Raw genomic sequence first — 14,815 nt, 5'->3', positions numbered from 1 at the left:
TGTAAACACTCCTGTGCTGCTCTCCATTATACATTATTACATCTCCATTATGCAACATTACACAATAATGCAATCCAGCAGAAAAAGGGTTCTTAAAAAATGTAATAAAATATCAATGTTTTGCAATTAGCACACTGTACGTGTATAAGGTGAGCTTTTAAATTTGGTGGTTTTGGCAGCCAAAAATATGCAGCGCTCTAAATATGATCTAGCCAGCATCCCTTGATGTGAACCAACATCTGATACATTTGCTGGTCTTTTAGCAGAATAACCAAGCCACAATGTGTTGCATATCTTTATGCCTGCACAAAGGACCAATTCACAGGACTGAATTATATTAATGATGCTGTTAGCGATGTTAGCCATTTTTATCATGTTGCTCAGGTTTTCCGATTGGTTTTTAGTGTTTTGCAAGGGTGTTCTTGGTGGTTGCCAGGTGGTTGCTTACAGTAGTCCACCCCCAAGTCTCTATGATTTTCTGGTATCTCTAGATATGGGTCAGGCCCCTCAAATAATATACATTTATGTGAGCCGCATTATTATCTGCCAAGCAAAAAATCATCAAGTCTAATCCTTCAAGTAATAGCAAACCTCTCCTCAACAAGTTGCATGATTTGAGGTATCATTCATGTCTAGCACAACTGGCACAGGATGAGTTACACACCAGAGTTTAAAGGGGTCATGAAATGGAAAATCTAATTTTCCATGATATTTAGACATATAAGAGTATATAAATACTATAAAAACATATTGTACATTTTAGAACTCAAAACTTCCTACCCAGTCTAAATAGAGAATTTATTGCTTCCACCCTGATGAAACATCTCATTTTCAAAACTGTGTGTTTGGGATGTCGCAAGATATTGCTCAGTTGTATGTACACACCCCATAACATGTGCCATCGCACACTTGGACCCCGCCCACTGCTGTTCAGATCGTAAACAGAGAGGGAGAGAGACAGGCCTAGTGTGACCAACTATTCCTGAACACCAAAAAGGTGACTATTTTTTATTTTTGTTCTCCATTTAGCATGCCGTGGCAAGCAGGGGGGGGTGTGACCGAGCGATGAGGGATGGCTGAGGGAGAATGATCGCAATCAGCTGGGAGAGGGATAAGGTGGAGCTGGAGCTGCAGTTCGTGAGAGAGATGCACAAATCTGTCCGTGTGTGTCTTTATGTTGAACGTGTCTGCTGAAAAGCAGCATGTGTATTAAATGTGATGCTGAAAAGTAAGCTTTTGTTACAAACTGAACAGTGTTCATTAAATGTCTGACGTGGATTGTTCACCCGGTCCCCACTTCCTCCTTTTCACATTAAGAGCCTGATTTGATACACATTAGACAGACGTCTTCGACCATTGTCATGCTCATCGTGCTGCTTTTAAAAGACGTGGTGTCAAGTTACAACTCAGCAAAAGAGACTTCAGCTTCATTCAGCTGCTGTGAGTATTGCTGTTCTTGTGTCCATTTGTGCTATTTTTCAATTTTGGTGTATGTAAACAAGACGTCTTTGACCTTATCGATGTACTTCTGGCGATCTGTGCCTCAGTGCACCAATGTGTGTGCGTCAGGTTTTACCATGCTATGTACTGTGATTGTGCGGCTAAAATCAGCATTTGTGCTTGTGAACCAGTCATAATATGATTCAAGCTTTGCAAAGGAACTGTTATTGAAGAATGGGGCAGTTAAACTTGGACTTGACCGCAAAACCATGAGTAAACACTTTCATTCATAAATATTTCATGTCATGACTGTTTGATAGTTATGTTGCTGCTATGTTTGAGTGAAATGTTTAATATTCTGTATTTGGAAGCAATGTGTTTGATGTGCGTTATGTGTAAACGCTGAAATGTAGTTTTATAATGTTGTGGAGAGCTTGTCTATTCTCTTCCAATTTAGTTTCAATTTAGTTTTTTATGGCTGTATTTGAGGGGCTGCACGATGTTAGCCAATCATAACAGTGGCCATTTACATTGCCGTTTAAGAGTTTGAGGGCCAGAGACAGGGTGGAAAAATTATCATTCATTACTAAACTATGACAGTTTTGGTGCAAAAATTCGAACTGACATAATCAGTGGATCTCAGGGAAGATAATAAAATTATAATCTTTATAAAATTTAATACATAGGTTTACAGGTTTGTTCAAATCCCTAAACCTCTGTATAAGCAATATTAATAGTGATGCGATTAATGCTATAAAAGGTACAGTGTCAAATAAAAAATAAATGCAATGTGAGAAAATAGAGAAGAAAATGAGGATGGGGGTGGGGTGGGAGAGAAAGAGACAGAGAGAGAAAGAGTAATAGATTTGAGGTACCTGGAAAAGTCATAAGGACGTCACAGTTCTCTGTGGGCACTGTCTTCATCCAGGATTTATGGGACATGATGTGTCTCCCCGCATGCAGCAGACGCTTCCCAAACAGCTTATCTGAGGAAAACAACAAAGAAAGAGAGAATAAAAGAATCGTCAGTCACTTCGCTATATTGCTATGGACAAACAGAGCCACTCCAAGCCTTTCATTCTTTCCCCTTGCTCTCAGTGCCAAGTTTAAATGTCACTCTCCTTCCCCTTGAAACATGAGAAGACCACTTATAACTGAATGCTCAGTCATGGAGTCCTGACAGCACAGTGTCTGAATATGAACAATAACCTATGTGTGTAACTGGGGTTGTGTGCTCTTGGTAATCTTGGTGGACCTTTGGTTAAATCCTCATGTTTGGTTTAGAACCAGAGTAAATATGGCACAGATTGATGGATAAACTTTTTTCAGTAAGAGAGAGTGATAGAGACTTGCTGCAATGCAAAACTTTCCTCACAGAAACGTACTGCGCTACAGTGATGACATCAGATGGCAATACCTTTGTACTGAAGTATTCCATGGTACTGCACACATGGACTTGATTTAATTTAGCAGGAATTTATTGGATTATACAAAGTGGTCCCTATATGACAGATTGTTGGAGGGGAGGGGTTGAAAACAACCTGATCATATGTATAACTCTAGTACTAAAACAATGTTTGTGCAAACTGACTTTTATGTCTTTTGCTGCAGTTTCCTGGTGAAATGAACACTAGAGGCACTACAACAACTGTGCTTCACACAAATCATGACTACAATAGCTAATTCTTTTTTGCTCTTTCACTCATATTTTGCTACGTTATGATACTGAAACACTTTTACTCTAAAACACAATTTGAAAAACTACACATTTTAACACTTGTATTACAGACCCACTCTTACAAAAATGTAGAGTTCATGGCAAATTTGCTGCGAATTCACCACTGATTATTTTTAAATGCAAATAAGCATTGCTGCAAACTTATGGCACATTTCCCATTGTTGCCAAAGGTTTGCTGCAGGTTCACCACTAACAGTGACTGCAAACTTATAGCAAACATTTGCGGCGAATCACAAGCTCATTTGCATGTCAAAATAATGAGTGGCAAAATTGTGTCAAGTTTGCCAGAACTTTTGATTTTTTGTAAGGACACCCACACACTTATTTCAATGTGATTAGCTTGCATGGTAGCTCACCTGATAGAGTATTGGCTTTGGATTCATATGTAAATGGCTCGAGACAAGTCAAGCACACAAGTCAAGCTGACCCATGAGAATGAAGTGTCATAGAACTGACATGAACTGATGTGGTTGCTTTAGGAAATGTGCCTTTCATGCCACATTTGCTTTTAAAACATCATTATTTAGGGTAGATGTTGGTTAAGGGTAAAGATGACTGTTTTGCTAACCTCTCATTTGCTTTAAGGACACTATTGGTTAGGTTTAGGCTAAAGTTTTAGGTAAGGGAAGTACATTGTACTCATTAAAACCTCCATCTAATATTGCCCTTAAAACCAATGTCTGATTACAACATAATTTTAATCACTTTTGGTGTTCCCCGCTGGACAATTCACTGGGAAACTGCAACCAAACGAGTAATACAACACGTAATTTTGGTTTGCAAAAATGTGGCCTTGATCATAAATTTGTCATGAGATCAGGCTGAAATAGTTCTAATAAGAGAGTAAATAGGGTCACATAGATTTCATGTCAAATCAAACACATTCAAAACATAAATGAAGAGCTTCTCTTCAGATTTGGGCAGTGTCCTGTTGTCCTGAATAGCCGCACTCTAAACTGCTGTTCACATGGCTTCCTGCTCACTGATGCATGACCTTCAGAGAGTAGGACACAGTCTACATACAATCACCACAATCAGGTGTTCCAGGCATTTTACTGAATAATAAGATAATTTTTAATATTACACTTTTTTAAATACTGTGAAGGATCATGAATCTAAGAAAACCTGGAAATAAAGCACTCACATCAAAACATTTTAAAGTTGCTCAATTTGTCATCTTGATTCAAAGGTCAAGATGTCCCCTATTCTTATACGCTTAAGTTCTCTTTCTCTCCATCTCTGTCTTTCTCACAAACAAAGAATGAAATAAATGCCATTACTACTTTGTCTGTAGTCAAATAATATGTCCTCACTCATAAGACATCTATGTGATCTCGCAAAGCATCAGTCAGCTTCTACTGGCACGGTTTCCTAAACTTTATTACAGAGTGCAAAGCATAATGCAGGAGTGATGCCAATGCTGCTACAATTCAACATGTCCACTCCAGAATCAAGCAGAGAGAGAGAGTGCAGATAGGAGGCTTCAAAACTATAAGCAATGAAATCCACGAACTTCTTAATTCAGGGTTCCTACTCTTTTCCATATTTTGTCCAGTCATTTGTGATTAATGGATAAGGATTTTTTTAAATAACTTAATAGAGATTACACTCAATAAGAACTGATGTTTGACATGCTACTGTGGCAATTCAAAAACAAACAAAAGACAATGTTAAGCTTCATTTAATAAAAATAGCTTTCAGCTGTGTTTGATATAAAGGCAAGTGATTTTCTAGTACAAAATTAGCAATTTAGCATAATTACTCAACAATAAGGTGTTGGAGAGATGGCTGCGGGAAATGGGGCCTGTCTAGATTTGATCAAAAATTACTTTTTTTAACAGTGATGGTGCTGTATATTTACACTGGCGGCCAAATGTTTGGAATAATGTACAGATTTAGCTGTTTCGGAAGGAAATTTGTACTTTTAATATATCAAAGTGGGATTCGAAACTTGAAACCAAGTCTCCCTTTTGAAAAAATAAATAAATAAATAAGAACGCTAACAGAATTATAATAATAAACTGAATTATAAACATGATAAAAATGATCATGCAACCATAACATGTTATATAACTAAAGCATGTTAGTTTACATGTTAAATTAACTAAATGAAAAATAACATCAGCTTTTAAATTAATGTCCTATGATAATTAATAATTAACATATACTGTAGGTGCATAACAGTCAGGCCAGACTGCTCCTGTCTGTCCCTTTAACTCAGTGGTTCTCAACTGGTTTTGCTTCAGGACAGATTTTACATTTGAAATCAAGTGTCGACCTGCCATAGATTAAACATAACCTGTATTTAATGTATCCTGGGTTGCATTTCCTTTTATGTTGCATAGTTTTGTTCATGGTTTTCCAGTACAAGGACATACATCGTGACTGTTATGATCCCTTGTTGTCTGTCCCATGTTTTCTGTTTCTCCCGTCTCTGTTCACAGTCCATATCACGTTTTCCTTGTTGTCCACCCCGTGTTTCACTGTCTTCGTGTTAAAACTACATTTCTCATGATCCCCAGCACTCATCACTGCCAGCCGTGTGTCATTGTGCTCACCTGATTGTAGTTTGTCATCATCTTGTATCCAGTGTATATATACCCTGTTTGTTCTCCATTCCCTTGTCTATCGTTGATGTTTGTGGATGCCTGTCTTCGTGTTCATCCTGCCGGTTCATCCTGCCGGTTCATCCTGCCGGTTCATCCTGCCGGTTCATCCTGCCGGTTCAGCCTTTCATGTTTTCCGTGTTTGCGTTTTGTTTCCCCATCGCGGGTATTTCCTTTGTTTGTGTTTTGTCCGTTAGTTTTCACCGTTGTTAAATAAAGTCACTGCATTTGGATCCAACTCCTTGTCTGCCTCCTCCTGCTTCGTAACAGAACGATAGACCACCTATGGATCTAGCAGCGGTTTTCCTTGAACTGGCCCAGGCAAATCTTCCCCTCCGCGAGTACTCACGACTCTTCTCCACGGTCGCCATCCACACCGGGTTCGACGACGACGCCCTGAGGACCATCTACTGGGTCGGGTTACCGTCATCCCGGCGGAGAGAGGCGCTGAAACCCGGAGACCACCCGTGGAGGGAGTACGCTGTCGAACCTGAGCCCCTACCTACCCGGACCAACGTGCCAGCGCTGCCAACTTCGTCCGCCCGAAGGAGGAAGAGAAGGAGGGCTTCCGCCTCCCAACCCACGCCTGCCACGGTCAGCGAGCCAGAGCCCACGCCTGCCACGGTCAGCGAGCCAGGGCCCACGCCTGCCACGGTCAGCGAGCCAGGGCCCACGCCTGCCACGGTCAGCGAGCCAGAGCCCACGCCTGCCACGGTCAGCGCCTGTAGCCTCTACCGTCCCAGAGCCAGCGCCTGTAGCCTCTACTGTCCCAGAGCCAGCGTCTGTGGCTTCTACCGTCCAAGACCCAACACTTCCTGAGCTTTCCAGGCCTCTGCCTCCCGAGCTTTCCAGACCTCCGCCTCCCGAGCTTTCCAGACCTCCGCCTCCCGAGCTTTCCAGAGCTCCGCCTTCCGAGCCTCCCGAGCTTTCCAGAGCTCCGCCTCCCAAGCTTTCCAGAGCTCCGCCTTCCGAGCCTCCCGAGCGTTCCAGAGCTCCGCCTCCCGAGCTTTCCAGAGCTCCGCCTCCCGAGCTTTCCAGAGCTCCACCTCCCGAGCTTTCCAGAGCTCCGCCTTCAGAGCCTCTAGAGCCTTCCAGGGCTCCGCCTCTCAAGCCTCTCGAGTCTTCCTGGGCTCCGCCTCGAGCTTCCCGAGCCTCCCAGGACCCCGCCTCACAAGTTTCTCGAGCCTTTCAGAGCTCCGCCTCTCGAACCTCTCGAGCCACTCAGGGCTTCTCCTCTCGAGTCTTCCAGGGCTCCGCCTCCAGAGCCTCCTACGGCTCTGCTCCCAGAGACTCCAGAACTTTCTAGGGCTCCGCCCCTCAAGCTTCCTGAGCCTTCCAGGGCTCCGCCCCTCAAGTCACTCGAGCCTCCTACGGCTCCGCCTCCCGAGCCTCCTGCGGCTCCGCCCCTAAAGGCCCCTACGGCGCCACCTTCCTCGGCTCCGCCTCCTGAGCCTCCCTCGGCTCCACCTCCTGAGCCTCCCTCGGCTCCACCTCCAGAGCCTTCCAAGCCTCCGCCTCTAGAGCCTCCTACGAGCCACCTCCGGCGCTCGCCTCGAGCCTCCGGGCCTCCTAGCTCGCCTCCTGCGGCTCCGCCCTTGGAGCCTCTCGGGCCTCCTACGGCTCCGCCTCCTGCGGCTCCGCCTCTCGAGCCACCCAAGCCTTCGACGGCTCTGCCCTCAGAGCCTCCCGAGCCTCCTACGGCTCCGCCTCCCAGGCCTCCTGCGGCTCCGCCTCTCGAGCCACCCAGGCCTTTGACGGCTCTGCCCTCAGAGCCTCCTACGGCTCCGCTTCCCGAGCCTCCTACGGCTCCGCCTCCCGAGCCTCCTACGGCTCTGCTCCCAGAGACTCCAGAGCCTTCTAGGGATCTGCCTCCAGAGCCTCCTACGGCTCTTCTCCCTGAGCCTCCCAGAGCTTCGCCTCTGGAGCCTCCTGCGATGCCACCGCCCTCGGCTCCACCTCCTGAGCCATCCTCGGCTCCGTCTCCTGGGCCTTCCTCAGCTCCGTCCCCTGAGCCTCCTACGGCTTCGCCTCCTGAGCCTCCCTCAGCTCCCCCTCATGAGCCTCCAGAGCCTCCCTCAGCTCTGCCTCCTGAGCTCCCAGAACCTCCCTCAGCTCTGCCCCCTGCTCCTCCAGAGCTTTCCATGGGTCCGCCTCTCTTGGCTCCGCCTCCAGAACCTCCCACAGCTTCGTCTCCAGAGCCCCTCTCAGCTCTGCCTCCGGGACCTGGCCCTGTCCTGAGGCTGCCTCCCAGGCCTCCTGGGCCTGTCCCTGTCCGATGGCCACCTCCCAGGTCCCCTGAACCGGCCTTTGCCTTGTGGCCAGCTCCCGGGCCACCCAAACCTGTCCCCTTAGTGTGGCCTTCTCCCCGGACCCCTGACCTAGTCCCTGTCCTGTGGCCTCCTCCCAGGCCTCCTGACCCAGTCCCTGTCCTGTGGCCTCCTCCCGGGCCTCCTGACCCTGTTCCCGTCCTGTGGCCTCTTCCCAGACCTCTTGACCCAGTCCCTGTCCTGTGGCCTCTTCCCAGACCTCCTGACCCAGTCCCAGTCCTGTGGCCTCTTCCCAGGCCCCCTGACCCAGTCCCTGTCCTGTGGCCTCCTCCCAGGCCTCCTGACCCTGTTCTCGTCCTGTGGCCTCCCCCCAGACCTCCTGACCCAGTCCCAGTCCTGTGGCCTCTTCCCAGGCCCCCTGACCCAGTCCCTGTCCGGTGGCCTCCTCCCAGGCCCCCCAAACCTGTCCTTGCCCAGTGGCCAGCTCCCAGACCACCTGAACCTGTCCTTGCCCTCTGTGCCCCTCAGGACTTCCTGCATGCCCTCTGTGCCCCCTGGACCTCCTGCCTGCCCTCTGTGCCCCCTTGGACTTCCTACCTGCCCTTTGTACCCCATTGGACTTCCTGCCTGCCCTCTGTGCCCCCCTGGACTTCCTGCCTGCCCCTCGTTGCCCCCCGGACTGTCTATCTGCCCCACGTTGCCCCCTGGGATTGCCTGTCTTGCCTCCCTTTGGTCTGTCTAATTGTCCCTTGTATCTCCTTGGTCTGTCTCTGTGTCCCTTGTGCCCCCCTTCATCTGTTTTCCCCCCGGGTCTACCCCCTCACTCCTTGGTCATTTTTTCTTGTTGTTCTTGTGGGTCTTTTCCCCTCTAGGACCGTCTGGAATCCAGTCCTTTTGAGGGGGGCCTATGTTATGATCCCTTGTTGTCTGTCCCGTGTTTTCTGTTTCTCCCGTCTCTGTTCACAGTCCATGTCACGTTTTCCTTGTTGTCCGCCTGTGTTTCACTGTCTTCGTGTTAAAACTACATTTCCCATGATCCCCAGCACTCATCACTGCCAGCCGTGTGTCATTGTGCTCACCTGATTGTAGTTTGTCATCATCTTGTATCCAGTGTATATATACCCTGTTTGTTCTCCATTCCCTTGTCTATCGTTGATGTTTGTGGACGCCTGTCTTCGTGCTCTTCCTCGTGTTCATCCTGCCGGTTCTGCCTTTCATGTTTTCCGTGTTTGCATTTTGTTTCCCCATCGCGGGTATTTCCTTTGTTTGTGTTTTGTCCGTTAGTTTTCACCGTTGTTAAATAAAGTCACTGCATTTGGATCCAACTCCTGGTCTGCCTCCTCCTGCATCGTAACAGTGACTTTATTTTTGTTGTTGATGTCAACAACAAAATCTACATGAAGTTTTCTCTTCCCCCTTTTAAAAATGTAAGAGCATATATACTTATATGAGCCCATTATTATCCCGTCTGTTTCCTAATTTCAAACATAATTCAAACAGAACACACATATTGCAGGAGGAAAGGCTCCTCATTACCATGGTTAGGTCAGTGTGCTAGTCTTAAATAATAGTAATAATAATAACAAATTATAGTAATTATGAAAAATAATGCTAGCTGAAACACATCTTGAAACTTTAACTACTGCCACTGTTGATACAAAATGAGGTCTAATAGATTCTACCTTTAAATGATTTAATATGAAACTATAACAACTTGACAAAATATAACAGTTAATTTTACTCATGTAAAATCGTGAAACAAATTTGTTTTGGTGCATAGCACAGTGACGCTCTTTTCCTCCTCAGTGCTGTTTGGCATGTCAGGGCTGCTGCTGTTTGAGAGGTTCGATTTGACTTCCTCCGTAACGCTTTCAACTAGAAAAGTCTCACTAGAATTGTAATTGGTCACATCAGTTTTGAGGTTTGCGCTCTACAATATTGAGAGATGCCCAGTTGTTGCACGCACGTGCATCATTAAATCTGGCTTGGCAGTCCTAAATAGGCTATCACTTGGGCCGCCGCCGAAATATCTTCAATGGGAGAACCATGGCATTGTTCTTTCCCTGCTGTCCGTGACCCAGTCCGAATAGACCAATTGAGAAACACTGCTTTATCTCACACACTCACTTATGTCAGACCCCCTCGCCTCGCTTCTCGCTGCATGTGTGTGTGTGAGACGCAAGTTGACAAGTCTGACAGGCAGACAAGGAGGAAAGGTGATGCGCACGCACATGTGAGATTCTCCATCCGGTTGCATTTTTTTTATCAATACCGTACATTAGCAAATGGTATATCATACCATGGTATATCGTGAAACCGGTAATACCGCTGCAACCCTAGTGCGTGAGAAGTGACAGACAAGACTATGGCAAGTGCTACAGGAAGTGTGGGGTGAAATGTCACCCGATTATCTGGACAAACTGACAGCTAGAATGCCAAGGATCTGCAAAGCTGTCATTGCTGCATATGAGGATTTTTTGATAGAAACTCTTTGAAGTAGTTTAAGAAGTTCTGAAAATGTTTTTCAAATTGTAATAGTAAATTTTCACATTATTAATGTCCTGACTATACAATGTGATCAGTTGAATGCCACTTTGGTGAATAAGTACCAATTCCAACACATAAGAGCAAAATCTGTACATTATTCCAAACTTTCGGCCACCAGTGAGTGTAATTTACTATATTACATTTTGTGTTATATCAACATCGCATCAGCCTATCGGACACCCTGCTCTCTGGATATTGGCATCGGGCATTAAAAAACCTATATCGTTCGGTAATTTTCTCACTCTCATGCCATTCTAGATGTGTATTACTTTCTTCTGCAGAACATTATGGTTTTTCATACCATACAATGCAAATGAATGGGTGTCAAAATTTTACACACCAAAAAGCACATAAAGGCATCATAAAAGTAATCCATATGACTCTAGTGTTTTAATCCATATCTTCAGAAGTGATAAGATAGGTGTGGGTGAGAGAAACAGATCAATATATGTCCCTTTTTGCTTGCAATTCTTCTCCCTGCCCAGTAGGGGCCAATATGTATGAAACAAGTGGATCACCAAAAACACAAGAATGTGACAGTGACCTGCTTCACACCCACACCTATCACATCACTTCTGAAGATATAGATTTAACCACTGGAAACTTATGGATTACTTTTTTCAGGAGCTTCAAAATGTGGCACCCATTCACTTGATTTGTATGGACCAAAAGAGCTGAGAAATTCTTCTAAAACTCTTAATCTGAGTTCAACAGATAAAAGAAAGTCACACACATTTGGGGTGGCATGATGGTGAGTAAATTATGAGAGAATTTTCATTTTTAATACTGTGTTCGTTTTGGTAATAAAACAAACATATGAACTTGTGTTTGTAATCATTAAGGTTCAGTAAACATAATCCTAAAGTTACAAAATATATTCTGTAAAGTCACAAACTTCTCTCACTCACTTAAATCAAAGAAACTAAAGCAAAGTCAGAGCATCTAATTTTGTAAGCCTACAATTGTATTCAGGTAAGCGAAACCTGTACTGATTACTGATATTATCAGATATGAAATAAACAAAATGTATAATACCAGAATGGGTTTCTGAGATTGCTATACATCACCCACCATATGGTGAGACCACACATTTAAATGAACATCATCTCAACATGAAACAACAGCTGAGGCAATTACATTATATAATTAGCTAATTATTTAAATCAGCAGAAAGTCTATCTGGTCCACTGTAGGCTACTGTCTAAAACCCACTGCATCAAACTGCAAGACACAGGCCGAGACACACCAAAACAAAATCTCTCAAGTAACACCTCAGGCCTATCTAATACATACAGTATAATGCACAAACCATCCCCATAAATTAACCTATTCAATTAGTATCAATCGCACTGGTGACACTGATGTTTATGGTCCATAACAAGCCCAGCCACAACAAGAATGCCATACATGCAACTACAACCCCAAAACACCAAATGTCCAAAAGACCACAAAAGTGGTTTTAGAGAGCAAACATGCGGCGCATGGCCCAGACGATGTAGGCAAGCACAGGTCTCACATGCATGCATCGTTGCATTTAAAATTGCTGTCGTAAAAAACGTCTCGACCATTTTAGGCCTCAGATACAGCACATCAGCAGCTTCGCTTACCGCTGCGAATATCGAAATATGGGAACAGCACACTGGGGCAGGCAGCAGAATGGACATAAGGGGCAGACAGCATAACAAAGCGCCGCATTGTTCGTTCTGCTCTGTCCCTTATGTGCGCTCTCCTCTCCCGTCACATCCACCTGTCCTAACTGTTATCACACTCTCCGCGCTCTTCGTGGTGCCGAAACTCACCCAAAACGCCCGATGATGTGGGCTGAGTGGCTGCGCTTTGCTGATGTTGCTCAGTCCGCTCGCCTTCTTCCTGCGCTCGGTGTCTGTGCCGTGAGCTCTCGCTGTCGCTGCTGCTGCTGCTACTGCAGTTACTCGCCGATGATGCAGCAGCGGCTGCCACCGCCGTGTCGGGCATTATGCTGCTGCCGATTCAGCGGGGAATGAAAGTGGAAATGAGGCGCAGTGTGCGTGCATACACACTGGCTGGGTTAAATGAAGGTGAGGGTGAAGTGAAGGTTGCTGTGAGTCATCCTGTTTGCAGCGGGATGCCGGAGAGACTGACTGCGGCGTGAGGAGGACTATGACGGAGGAGGGACAAAGAAGAAGGGAAGATACACCGCCTCTCTCTGTGTATGTCCTGTCTTCTCATACTCGCAGGAGACATGCATACATTAGTCTCACGCTTAAGTGTGCATGTAGCTGGCTGACGTAAGCATTGGATTTATTTATGTATTGACTGACTCATTTGTATAATATAAAGTTCAACATTTAGTCTGTCATTTTTAAGGGTCAATGACGTGACGATATTAAAAATAAATGCAATTTACTAAAAAATAATGTTTTCAGTTTCTGAGTTCAAAATATTTGTGTATTGTGTGTGTGTGTGTGTGTGTGTGTGTGTGTGTGTGTGTGTGTGTGTGTGTGTGTGTAAAAATCCGAAATTCTTGAAAAAAATACAAATGTTGGCATAAACAGATTGGAATAATAATTATTTCTTAAAAAAATAAAAAGATTTGAAACAACTTAAAATATATATTGTTAATATTTTAAAAACCTTTGTCCACCAAATCAAAGCCAGTTGGTGTAAACAACACGCAGGTAGTCATTTTATTGTCATGTATCAAATAAATAAATAAATAAATAAAAGAGAACCCTTCAGACCCTTATGTTTAGACCCTCAGTTTAAAAAAATTAATCTGATATTTTTACATTTTTAAGAAAAATGCATATTTTGTTTAAGTCTAATGGAGTAACCTTTTAAGTCTTGTTATTTGTGACACATGATATTGCTATTTTCACCTTGAAAAATATGTTTAAATCAATAATTAAGTTGTGTACGCTCGTGTGTTTCCAATGTGCAATGAAAGTATTTTAACACCTTTTACTTGTTCACACCACTTGACATTTTCCCCCCACCCAATTTTTAACAAGACACAAAGAATAACACATCTATGAACTCGACTTGATGTGGTTTAAATGTTCCCCGAAGACATTTGAGACATTTCTCCAGTGCACAATATAGTTAAATGATTCAGTGAATCTCAGTGCGTAAAGGGCAAGGCTGAAAACGTCTTTTGAGTGCATATGATCTCCTATCCCTCAGATGTCACCGTTTAAAAAAACGCCTGTAATGGATACCATGACATATTTTGGGAAACCTTTGTCTGTCAACACCATTCATTGCTGTATCCACAGATGCAAGTTAAAGCTTTACTATGCAAAGCAGAAGCCATACATCAACACAGTCAAGACTTCTCTGGGCTCGACTTCTCTGGGCTCTGATTTCTCTGGGCTTGGATTACTTTGGGCTCGGCTCTGCATGGTGAAAATTATAATATGCATTGTGATGTATAATACCAGAAGTATCAAGAATATAAAACTATAGAATGTGTTAAAGGTTTGATCATTAGTTGAAATAACTAATATTAGTCTTGCCCTATGCTTTCACAAGCAAACATCTCAAATAATGTTAAGCCCAGCAATAACTTTTTTGCCTACTCATCAGCCTCATTGCTTAAGCATTCATCAGTGCTCTTCACAGCCACACCACTGAAAGGAGGCAGGCAGCACACACTGTGTGGCCCTAAACATGTAACTGAAACCCATCTCAGGGACTTAGAAACGTTGTCATATAATATGGAATATATTATCTATCACAATATTTTTCATTTACATTCATTATGTATAGGCAGAATAAACATATGTTAACTGATTATCTGGTGTAACAGCAACTAAAAGAGCAAATCATATTATTTTAAAAAGATTTAAACTGAATTTTTTCGAAAGTTCTTAGAAATGTTAAATCATTGCAGAATGGAATGTCTCATAATCTCAAATGTAACTAGTTCAATAGGTCAGTGCTTGAAGGCAGAAGCAAAAAGGATTTTATCCTATACACGTAAAATCCTATCATATATGGAAAAAACATCCATCGCTATCACAGTCAGTTCCTGTTGCTTTTATCTACTCAAAAACCCATGATTGCAGTAAGACATTTTAAAATACATATAAAAATGAACAGATTTTATAGAATTTTTTACACGTTTATTTTAATTTACAATACATTCAAATACATATTTGAGATGTTTTAGATAATATGTTTTTAAAGCACTTTCATGTATAAATATAAATACTTATTATTATTTCTGGTAAATTTAG

General features: G+C 43.8%; 1 protein-coding gene across 1 annotated transcript in view; it reads right to left on the bottom strand.

The window, feature by feature from the left end:
* LOC127632322 (anoctamin-8-like) overlaps positions 1-12,769 on the bottom strand; it is a 39,952-nt gene extending 27,183 nt beyond the window's left edge. The window contains exons 1-2 of the mRNA XM_052110845.1: positions 12,398-12,769; positions 2,316-2,426 (exon numbers count right to left, since the gene is read on the bottom strand). Of these exons, the coding sequence (XP_051966805.1) occupies positions 2,316-2,426; positions 12,398-12,572 (286 nt within the window). The 5' untranslated portion in view covers positions 12,573-12,769. The remainder of the gene's footprint in view (positions 1-2,315; positions 2,427-12,397) is intronic.
* Positions 12,770-14,815: the final 2,046 nt, after the last annotated feature.

Source organism: Xyrauchen texanus, chromosome 39 (genome assembly GCF_025860055.1).
Source record: "Xyrauchen texanus isolate HMW12.3.18 chromosome 39, RBS_HiC_50CHRs, whole genome shotgun sequence".
In the NCBI taxonomy this organism is placed as follows: Eukaryota; Metazoa; Chordata; class Actinopteri; order Cypriniformes; family Catostomidae; genus Xyrauchen; species Xyrauchen texanus.
This window is presented reverse-complemented; position numbering and strand designations above follow the sequence as displayed.